Source organism: Pyxicephalus adspersus, chromosome 8, assembly GCF_032062135.1.
Source record: "Pyxicephalus adspersus chromosome 8, UCB_Pads_2.0, whole genome shotgun sequence".
In the NCBI taxonomy this organism is placed as follows: Eukaryota; Metazoa; Chordata; class Amphibia; order Anura; family Pyxicephalidae; genus Pyxicephalus; species Pyxicephalus adspersus.
The window spans coordinates 72,703,606-72,715,822 of record NC_092865.1 but is presented as its reverse complement, the minus strand read 5'-3'; the positions used below and the strand labels follow the sequence as shown (position 1 = coordinate 72,715,822).

The following is a 12,217-nucleotide window of genomic DNA, read 5'->3' as shown; positions in this document are numbered from 1 at the left end:
CTTTCTCCAAGGAGGCTTCTATCCAAGCCATTCTAAAAACATGGTCCATCTTTTCTTTAAAGAAAGTAGGCTAGACACCTCCCGAGGACCAGCAGGATGCCGAGGGATATCAATGGAGCAAGGTAAGTGGGTTTATTTTTTAAGTTTTAAGCGACCCCGAGTATGACTCAGGATTACCACTTTTAGCATGTAAAATCCACCCCGAGTCACACTCAGGATTACTGCAAGAGGGATAAAGTTTGCTGCACAAAATTTGGACAAATGAAATACTGGGAGAATATAGTCCAGTCAGATGAGACCAACATTGAACTCTTTGGATGTCATTGCACACACCATGTTTGGAGGTGAAATGAAAAGTGTGGGGCTGATTTTCAACATATGGTACCAGCAGACTTCATACAAATTAAAGGATGGATGAATATTGAAATGTACAAGGACATTCTTCATAAGAAATCTGCTGCCATCAGCCAGGATGCAGAACATGAAATGAGGGTGGATGTTTCAGCAAAACAAGGATGCCAAACACACAGCTAAGGAAATTCTCAATTTGTTTTCAGGGGAAAAAAATGCTAATAAAATGAATAAACCCGACTTGAATAATAATAATAAAAAAAAAACACTTGTGAGGGGGCATGGCCTGGCAATCAGGTGAACACATACTTCCGCAGAGCTCTGTAGTGTTTGTGCAGTCTGGTATTCACCCATCCATGAAATTGTGCCCCTCCTGATGCCTAAAAGAAAGCGAACTTCAGCTACCACCCCTAGGAAATGAAAACTGGATCTTTACCATCTCCATTCTCGAATCTAAGAGAGATTGTCCAGCCAATATGAGGCCTACAGGTTCCTGCATGGCAGCTCCATCGGCGGCTCAGAGAAACTCTCGCCCATCGCTGCCAAGTGAAAACTCCAGCTCCCAGCAGGACTCCCTTACCAACTTAACCTGGATTTGACTTGCAAAGATCCTTCCCTGTCTGTGTGAAGTTCGAGGCTGTGACATGGGGCCCACTTCCACAGGAGCTGAGAGACCACTTAGGTAGGTCTTGGCTAGCACGAGGGATGACTTGGCTTCCCTGGCACAGAGTGTAGACAGCTCACTAAAACAAGAAATGGAAGATCTCAAAAGGTAAAATGAATGACCTGGATGGACTTGTGAGTACTGTGGAAACTACCACTCATTCTACCATTCAGTTTCCAATCCCTGGAATCCTCCCAGGCTTCTATACAGCAACAATTTTCACAACTATATCTGCGATTAGATGATCAGGAAAATGGGGTGCATAAACAACGTACGGATCAGGAGACTGACAGACGCTACCTCAGGGCCTCACCTGAAATCTACAGTTATGGCTTGTTCAATTTATTTTTGTAGCGGCTTCCCACAATAGAACAAGCAAAATTAATAGGGCATGCAGAATCGGAGGTCTTGGCAAGATAATTAAGCGTCCCCTAGAGATGTTCTTTGCAGCATGCACTTCTTTTCCCTTAAGGAGTATATCATGAGAAAAGCATAGCAGAGAGGCCCTATTGGTTTTGGCTGTGCCCAGATACAATTCTTGCCCGATTTATCCAGTCATGCGCTGCAGATGCAGCAACTCTTGCAACCTCTCCTGGATCTCCTAGGACTGTATCAGGTGATCTACAGATGGCGTCATCCCTTTCATCCAATTGTCTGGACTTGGAGGTGATATTAGGTTTTTACCCTGTTGTATAAGTAACTAGATCAACCAAGACCTTGTGATGTGTAGCAATTGCATCACCCAACTGTCAATTACTACACGTTCAACTCGGAGGCCCCCAAAACATTCTCATATCTATTATATGTTAGACATATTGACCTTCCACTGGTTTGGAATTGTACAATTTGAAACATAACTTTTCCGGCTCCGATCCATATGACAGTAAGCTTTCAAACCACATTGGTAGCCCAAAATCTCTGCAATGGATACATCCACAGAAATCCAATTCATGCGACAGATAGCCAAGGAGTACATGTTCTTACTGCTACATCTTCAGGTTCCAACATCTTCCTGTTGCTGAGAAATTAGAGTTCACTTAAGGGAAGTGTCCAGATATGTATGACAAGATACCACGGTATAATAGCTATGTTTTTTCTTATCTTTTGATGACACCATAGCAATAAAGTTTTAGGGGGAGTAAGCCACAAGAGTCCCCCACTTACCCTACATTATAATATACCTACAGCTCCCATTTCAAGACAAATTGGGGTTCAAAAAACTTTAGCAGACTTTTATTTGTGACAGGACACCAGCTATTACTACTATACTATTCTGATTCAATTTATTTGGCCAAGGTAAAGTGCTAGACTGGGAATTTGATTACCTATGCTTTCATTGGTCAAAGGGAGGGGTCAGAGTGCTAGATATGAGGTTTTATCACAGAGTTCTACTTTGAACAGGATAGTTGACTGGAAACAATGGGTTAGTGTGGAGCAAGCTTTCTTAGTAGTACCCTTTCAAGCTCTCCCATGATGACCTCAAGCTATACCAGCCACTCTGCAATTCCATCCAACTATTTGAGCCACCAATAATATTTTCAGACATGATACCATCCTAGGCTTCCCGCTCTTCCCAATCCCGGGGAATCCAAACTTTTCATCCCTGACTGACCAGGGCACATTGACAGCCTCCTATTTTTCACATCTTACAACATGGCCAACACTAACAGACGAGGGCTGATCCAATTTGCTCACCTCTAGGATTCTGGAGGACTGTCAGTTCCATCCCTTGCTTGCATCTCTCTACCAACCCGAGTGCCCATTTTCGAGCTTTGAAATGTGTAGGCCCCACCAAATGTGTTATCTCCTTACTATACTCAGAAATTGTTGGCATTTCCCAAAACACATTACCCTACAATATTAAACCTTGGGAACAGGATTTGGGCACATCTTTCACTGAGGATATGTTTGTGCTCACCTCATCACGCTCATCAAATTTTCTGGCGCCAGGGGAGGGTCATAGTCCAGCGATTTACAGATCTCCCAGTCCCTTTTGAACCAGGGAATTTTCCACTACACCATAACAATCCAAGTTGTACGAGCCATCAGTAATCTTTCCTGGCACGCAACCAAGGTATGAATTTCTGCAATGTGGAGTCAGTTGAATGCGCTAACCATGACAAAATGGTTATTTAAAAAATAGGACATCTATACCATGAAAGACCTTACCTCTGTCCTACAAAACACAGGCGAGAAATCAAACGTTTTACTGGATTGCTTCATTTTCTGAAGAATATAGGAGAACCCTTGCGGATGATTCTCAATGGTCTCCTGGTACTTTCTTAATGGTAAGTCCCCAGAAAGTCTAAAGACATGGGTGAGCCTCACACCTAACCCCTACGTCTTGGTCACACATACACTTCCCCCTCCTTTGGTAATCCTTTGCTTTCCTGCCTCCTTTTTTGGGTAAACCAAAATTGTCTGGCCTCTGGTAAAATAGAAAAAAAAAACTAAATATTCACAGATATGTTTCATGGACAGACCCCTAATGGAGCACTACAATCTAGAAAGCAAATGAAGTAATCACTTCTATGGAGCTCTTGTAGACGCAAAGTTATAATATTATACAGTCAGTTATAATATTACACACTCATAGGATACGCCATGTTCATACACAATGCTTTTGTCTCTTATGATGCTTGACAGTTGGCTCCATTTTATGATATACTCTCATTATATGCTGACACCCTGCTGAATTACATTCCATACAAAATCTTCCACAAGGCTGACACTGGCACAGATTAGTATGTATACCAATATATCTTTTTATCCAAGTAATTAGGTGGTAAATTACCTTCCTGTCTAATATCCTGCCATTCCTGGTATGTTCTGTTTTATTAATATTTTTGTTTTTTTGTTTTTTTTTTGTCTGGGAGACAACATGTGAAGGGGTGTTTGTGTTTAGTTCTATTGTATAGTATATCCCACAGGTGTTTACACATTGTTAGTGATTTACTTTTGGATCATTTATTGAGAATAGATGTGCCAAATATACTGATGAAGCAGCAAATACATCACTATGAAATGTGCCAAATATTAAGCCCCCACATATCTACTGAAAAATAATTTTTTATAGTTCTTCCCAGTGGGTTTAACTGGAATACGCTGATGAAAGGTGGGAAGGAGAGAACAGCACAGCTCGACTAGTATGAGTAGCAGTATGAGCCGTCCCACGCCCATCCTTTAGCACAAGCTTAGTCTTCTATTGGGGGGGCTTGTAAAATGTATCCACCCAAGTTGGCCGGTATAATGTCATCAGCAGCACAGTGTGTGTAAATGTTGAATTTCATATTCCCAAGCCTTACAACTCACTGTGTGCAAACCTTCATTTCTTATAAACCGTTGGTAGAAATAACTTGAAATTTTCAGGGTGCACAGGGGATGTGGGACTCTCTGGGCTCAGTTTGTGCAGGGATCAAGTGAAAAAAAATTTCATGAAAGTTTTGCTTTAACTAAATATAGTCTCAGGGGCACATCTGAAGTTGAATTCACAGTAGCGGTGTGGTTACATTTACTGCTTCCTCATGCCAGGAACCACTGCTGCTTGATAAACCGCTAGGTCCCCAAAGCCTAGCAGTTACTGCCCGTTACTAATCCCAGGTGGCTAGCAGTTGCCTTTAGTGAGTTGGGAGAGGTAAATGGCACAGTATTTTACTGCTAATGTGAACTATATTTATTAACCTTTTAAAACACAATACAGGGCACTGGACAGTTGGGGTGTAAAACAAATAGAAAAATTGGACAAACATTAAAAAGTTGAAACACCGTATAGGGGGTAGGTAGAACACTGACACAATATAAGGAGTTACTGGATATCTATGGCATAAACAAGTGGGAGCACCAACTTTGCCATGCCCAATTTTTGACCACCCGGCTTCAGCTTCCCCCCACAGGACTAAAAAATGTTTTTGGTGAGAACACCCCAAAAAACACCCTTTAAAAAATGAATTATTTTCTACTGGTTGAACTGCAAGAAGTGTTGGCAAAAACTGGTTGGGTACTACATGTGACAAAAATTCTCGATTTTTGGACTATGGAGTAGGGTTGCAAGATGGAAGCCTTTATTACAAAGTGAACATCTAGGTCTGAGTGGCATTTGCAAACACATCAAGCAAAAATTTGTGGGAAAATGTATTATGGTCCGATGAGACCAAGGTTGTACTTTTTGTCCACATTTCAAATAGGTACATTTGGCACCAAAACGCCATCCTTATAGTGAAGCATGGTGGTGGCAGTATCATTCTTTGGGGTTGCTGTTCTTTACCTGGAACTGAAGCTTTGCAGTTTGCTTGCTTGCTAAAGTCTGCTTGCTATATTCTGCAGCCTAACAACTCACGGTGATCAAACCTTCATATCTCCTAAATCGTTGGTACACAGGGGACGCTCATAGCTACTCATAACTAAAATTTCTTTAAAGAATATCAGGATATGGGAATCACAAGTTTAAAAACTTGTGAGGATTGAACATTTGGGTTGCTGTTTTATAAGAAAAGGCACCTAGGATCCCAAAATTGAAAATGCAAAATAAGGATCCCCAAGGGCCACTTACATAGCAAGAAGCATTGGTGTGGGCCGCTAAATTTTGTTTCACAAAACTATAATTGTAATGCTACACTACATTTTCTGCTTCTGTTCCTTGAACCCCAATTTATCTGGAATGCAGGAAACAGAAAATGTAGGTGCAAGTGGCTGACCCTTAAATTTTATTAGCATGGCATCATTAGAACATAAAAAACCTCTGCCCATCAAAACAGCTGCCGTGTTACACATAACTGTCAGCTTCCCAAACTTGAACCCTAATTTCGCTAGAACAGAGAGGTGCAGGTAAAGAAAATGATAGGTAAGAGAGGGGGAAACTTTCATAACCATGGCATTATTACAACAAACTTTGCCCATCAAAACGTACCTCCTTATTCCACATGACTGTACCCTACCAGTACCGGAGCCACTATTTGATTTTGATGGGCACAGTTTTCTTATGTTCTAATGATACTACACTGAAGAAATTTTAGGGGGTGTTAGTCATAAACATTCACCACATGTTTTCAGTTACCTACTCCTCCACATTCCAGAGAAATTGGGGTTTCAGTGTTAGAAGTGGCCAGTAATGTGTAACAGGGCAGTGTGTTTGCCATGGTAATGAAATTTTAGTGTGTATGTGTTGGGGGGAGGGGGTAGCCGGAGGTGTACCCGCTGCAGACAGGGTAACACAGTATGACAGGTATAGTTTTGTGACAGTTAGGGATCAATTTTGGGGCCCCACGCCAATGCTGCTTGCTATGTAAGTGGCCCCAGAGGTCCCCAATTTGCATGTTCATTTATGGACTCCTAGGTGCACTTGCTTTTGAAACAAAAACCCCAATGTTATAGTTTCACAGGTTTTTACAATTGTGATTCCCATATCTTTAAATTCTTATCATCTGGGGGCTGAAATTGTGGTTACTATTAGCTATGAGGGTCAGGTGCACCCCAACATTTTCAAGTCATTATGACAGTTTAGAAGATATGAAGGTTTGTACACAGAGATGTAAGGATGTAGAATGACATGCAACGGCATGACACAAATTGACACAGAAAAACAAAAAACACAAAAAGATACAGATTGCCTATTTAATGTACAGCGCTGCGTAATATGTTGGCGCTATATAAATCCTGTTTAATAATAATAATAATAATTGCTCTGGTGACATCATTGGTCCACCGATTGCTCCAATCATGTCATTACACATTGTTACACAATGGTTATTTATTTTCGGAAGACTCAGCAAAGCTATAGAATGAGGGAGGGACAGCCTGTGTCCCGATCTAATCATAGCTGTGCTGTTTCCCCCTGGGCTCCTAGCAGCAGCTGGAATCCTCTGAACGGATGACAGCTGAGAGAAATCGAACTGCTGCTAAGTGCCGGGCGAAGTGGGCAGGGCGGCCCGCCCACCAAAAACAGGCTGGGGAGAACTATGCACAGAATTTTTACTTAACATAAAAGGGTTGTCTACCCTTTTCTATAAGTGAAAATTCTGAGTTTAGGTACGCTTTAACATAAAAACCACTTAACTACAACATAACCAACAATGAAATGGTTTCAGCCCAAACACTTTGCTTCCTGGATATCTCACAGCTTGTGAGATTGTGCATATTTTTATCATTTATATCCTTTATCTTTAAGACTATTGCCTTTTTGTATATATTAAGTTATTTTCAATACATTTTAATAATAGCAAATAAAAAACACACACAACACCAAGTAGGTGGCACTTGGATGGGCAACAAACAAAATAGCAAGAAGTGCGCTTTATAATTACAATTCAGAATAAATGCAGAGAGACCATAAGAAACACTATGACGAAGCAATAAGGTTTGATGGAAATTATGAGAATCAGACTAGAGAATGAGCAGCGGATATAGAGGTCGTACACTTACCAGAGGTTGAGGTCTAGCTGACTATAGAAGGAGAAGCAAGTGGCCAAAGCGAAATCTATTCATAGTGTAAGTAAGTATCTCCCTCATTCTTTCATTTGACAGAAACCACGCTATCTTGCGCTTACCTGAACAATTGTGGGGGTAGAAGACCACCACCCCCTGGCAGACATCATTTTGGCTGCAGTAAAATAATAGGTCAGCAACCCAAACTGTATTCGTGCATGTGGATTGTTCTAGGTTAAGGAAATCTTCTGACAAATTTTTAGGGAAAGAGTAGTCTAACACTGTATATGCTAGCAGATGGAGATCCAGATATCCATCCAGAATATCCTAATCTTATGGTAAATCGAAAAAAATATGGAATATAGTAGCACATTTTCAAATGCTGGTGGACCATATACCATCACAAAAGCAGCTTATAGTTTTCCTTAATCGCAGAGGCTGCAAATGTCAGCCTCCCAGCGGACTCCTAGGTAGAGAAGCAACAAGATTCCCATTAAAAGGGGGAAAGAAGCTTGTACAGTTGACAAAGTGTCGGGGTGAAGGAGCATTTAGGGCTTTATGCTTTTCGCCGTTAGGTTGTACAAACAAGGTTCAGTTAGGTTGTACACATACATCTCACCCAACCCTGCCCCCCACAGCCTTCCTCCTCCTAACCAAATCCCCATTCTAACCCAACCCCGCCCCCCCACAGCCTTCCTCCTCCTAACCAAATCCCCATTCATTAAATCACAAATTGTTACTCCATTTCTCTTTTTTGGAATGCCAGATCTGTTTGCAAAAAGATCAGTTCTAATACCACAACCTACTCCTATCTAAATCTCTAAACTTCCTTGCTCTCACCGAAACTTGGCTTTTCTCCTCAGACCTCAGCTTCCCCAACCATAATTCTTCCGCTAGGCTGTTCTCCATTACCTTCTCCTTTGGACACACTTTGCAACCTCACCCAGCTTGACAGCTTGTCATTTTCGCTTTCTGACCACAACCTTCTTGACTTCATCCTATGTAATTCTTGCAACCCTTTTCCCCTTTTCAGACCAGGTCAATAGCCGAGAGATATCCATAACCTCAACTACAATCTATTCTCAAACTACCTTACATCCGTAACCCCCACACTAACTCAAATCTCATGCCCAGATCAAGCTGCCCTCAGTTTAACCACTCTGTCTTTGGCTCTGGATTAAGTCAACCCTGCCACCTTCCACTACCCCCGTCCTGATAACTCCTGACCTTGGCATAACAGTCACACCAGATCTCTCCAAAAAAAACTACTACAAAGCCAGGCTGCAACACTTTAACAAGGAACTCCCTTTCGTCAAACAAATTTCTCCACTGTCTTATTCTCTCCTATCAATGCTGCCTCTTTTCAACAGCTGCCGCCCTCGTAAACCATACACCTGCTCCTCCTAAAAATACTTTCTCTGCTCGAGACATAGAAATCTACTTTAAAGATAAAATCATCCAAAATCTAACACAAGTTCTCTGCTCACCATACCCCTTCCGCCTGTAAATCAACACAAACCTCTTTCAGTCCTGATACTCCGGATAATATCATAGCTCCTCTCTTCTCCCATCTTCATCTACTACCTCTCTGCTTGACCCAATCCCCTCTGTTTTATTCTGTGCCCACTACTCTATTCTGGCCCCGCACTGACCTTACAATTAAACTTCTTTCCACTGGTATCTTCCTCTCGTCCTTCAACCATGCCATTATTTTCACTATCATAAAGAAACGTTCTCTCTTTCCACGGGTATCTTCCCCTCAGCCGCCACACGCCATACTCCCAGTCAAGAAGAAACGCCCACTAGACCCCTTCATAGATTTTAGCTTCTGTCCAATCTCTTTTCTCCCAAATACCTCCAAAAACTCAACCTGGATAAAGTTGGATGGAGTTATTTGGCTCTCCCCCTCGGGCACATTGTCTTGGTGTTACCTTCGATTGTGCCCTCCCCTTTACCCCCCACATTCAGATCAAAAGGTCCAGTCACTTTCACTTGCAAAACATCTCCAAAATACTAAACTCCTTTTAGATGCTTTTATCTCTTCTCTGGACTACTGTAAGTAACATCCGCTTCTCTGGTATTCTATTAACCCAACTATGTGTGTATTCTATAGATTTAAAAAAAGAAAACGATTGTAGCATCAGGCTGCAACATAAAATTGAAAATTAAATGGAAGAACAAGAAGGGTTTTTTTTTGGCTGCTTGTATTTAAAACAAATTTCGATCACAGCAGTAACAATATAAGATGAGAGTTACAGGCAGTCTGTCATCAGTGTTTTTGATGGATTCTTAGAAGGGGTTAGAGAAAAAGAATCAATAGAAGTGACTTGAGATTTGCACTCAATGCTAGATCTGTGACTTCATACATCCCAGCGTTCAGAGATGTTCAGAGAGTCGATCCTATGGTTATTGTGATGTTTATATTTAACAAAATGCATAATAATACTAATCTAAAAATTGATAAACTTTTTTTTTTTTTTGCCACTTATATTTTAGGCTCTGCCAAATACAGATATATTCATTCAGCTAATACTCCAGTCCCTATTGGTATTGTTAAGTAATTACAGATTTCTGATGTGTGAAATTACAGTCAAAAGCCATTTTGTCATATGTTGAAAAGAGCAAAAGCTGGACAAATTTATTTCTTACCATATTTCTGTGTGGCAGAAACTTCAGGAATCGAAGAACCACACATTTCTGCAATAAATAAATAAATAAATAAAAAAAAATAAAAATAAAAAAAGTTAGTGAAAATCAAAACAGAAAATAGCAACTTTTTATATAACTTGTTGACTTGAAGGTAACAGTGACTAACTAGCTAAATATATATATATATATATATATATATATATATATATACACACACACACACACACACACACACACAGGGGTTTGCCTTACTTTTATATATACTTCTATTATATTCTTTATAGTTTTCAAATGATGAAGGTGATCCTTCATCTTTATATTTTTGGAATGCCCTTTTCTTTTTCATTATGGCTTTTTAACATCAGCTGTGAGCTAAAGCAATCTTTCCAATATTAAAAGGTCACTGTAAGGCCCTGGTCGGCACCAGTCCTCAGTAAGCACCAGTCCCCCAATATTTTTTTTTTTTTTTTAAAAACAGGACATCCAAGAAAACCATGACCACGAAGTGTCATTTCAATAAATATATCAACGAAATAGGAAAATACAGTATGCGCAATGAGTATGGCAAGCTTTTTTCCAAACTACGTCACCCGATCTCGTGTCTGGGTCGAGTGACACAGGAAGAACAACCAGAAAGAAGAGGCGAAGGACGACGCAGGACCGGATGGAAGACACTTCAGACCGATTGACTGCGCTGCAGGATTGAAGTGGATTTTTTTTTGTTTTAGGCATTTTTGAGTTTAGTTTCTCTTTAAGCATGCATTGGATAAGAAATTCTCCCAATGATAATGTGATATTAGGTTTGCTATTGCTGTTGTAATACAAGATATTCTGTCAACAAAATAAATTGTTCCCAGTAAAACGAAGTTTGTATGTTCTTGGTTTTAGCAGATTCATCAGAGGCCACCAAATCTTCCATTGCCGTAATACCATTTACTCCTACTGTATCCATTGTTTCATGGTTGGTGGTGAACTTTACTTCCATAGAACAGGGATACATGCCTTTGCAGCATTTAACAGGGAGGACAGATATTTTTTCCTGGACATAATAGAAATGTGAAGCAGGGCCACCTCCAGCTTGTTGTGGATGGATGCCTTTGAGATTTTTAATACCGTCAGCCATCCCCTTCCAAAAAAAGTTTGCAAAAGGAGGCAGTTCCAAAAAATATGCAGTAACATGCCAGGCTTCTTTTCACAGCATCAGAAAAGAGGACTGGTATGAGGATACATCTTGGCAAAGACACACTTCTATACCACCATGTAACTAACTTAAAACTAGTCTTTTGGTAATTATTGCTAACAGAGGCCTTATGACCATAATGAAATAGTTTTTCTCGCTGCTGTTCCAATTCCCTCTCCCACCCATTCACATAGGGAGGTATTGGTCACAACCAACTGACATGTATAAAACAAGGTTCCTCTCATTGGGCCCTCAGCTGCCCATGTCTTCTCTAGTGCAGTAAGTGACCTACTGAATTGTTGAGGCTCAGGCAGGGAGCAAAGGAAATGTTTAAATTGCAAGGCCCAGGGACCCTGGCTTGGTAGTGTTTATTTTGTAATCTGACATCAAGTACCCATTTCTCCAGAGGTGATAAATTGCATAACCCAGCAAAACCCTTTTAACCTCCTAAGCGGTTCCATTTCTGTCCGGATTCATACGTCTAAAACCAGTACTATGTCTTACATTAAAATTTATTTTACAATATAATAGTAGGAGTATAATAAAGTTTGAAACACAAAATCATGTCAAAATAATAAAAATAAGAAAAACATTAATAAAAAAAAAAAAAAATAATGAAGGACAATGTACTGCTTTTAAATATATAAATTCAGTTTCAGTCACATAAGTTTCACGCAATTTGGAAATGTTGGGAAAGATTTTTACCTTCCATAGCTAAAGGAAAATAGTCTTATATATAGGATATTGTTGATTTAGCTATTTGGAGTATTGTTGAACCTTATATGCCATTGTATACTTTTGTTGTCTTATTTGTTTTTTTTATTTCTTCTTTATTGTTTGTTTATATTCTTTTATTTGCTCTACTTTGGTAAAACTCAATTAAAATTTAAAATGAAAAAAAAAAAAAATATATATATAAATTCAGTGTAATGCATTCAATACAGTTATTTTGT

The 12,217-nt window shown here is 40.0% G+C and overlaps 2 protein-coding genes across 2 annotated transcripts in view; one reads left to right on the top strand and one right to left on the bottom strand.

Annotated features, from left to right (window-relative positions):
- The window catches only part of PICK1 (protein interacting with PRKCA 1), a 624,859-nt gene that overhangs the window by 403,114 nt on the left and 209,528 nt on the right, over positions 1–12,217 (top strand). The window lies entirely within an intron of this gene.
- The window catches only part of IPPK (inositol-pentakisphosphate 2-kinase), a 77,927-nt gene that overhangs the window by 45,553 nt on the left and 20,157 nt on the right, over positions 1–12,217 (bottom strand). The window contains exon 2 of the mRNA XM_072421246.1: positions 10,085–10,132. Coding sequence (XP_072277347.1) covers positions 10,085–10,132 — 48 coding nt within the window. The remainder of the gene's footprint in view (positions 1–10,084; positions 10,133–12,217) is intronic.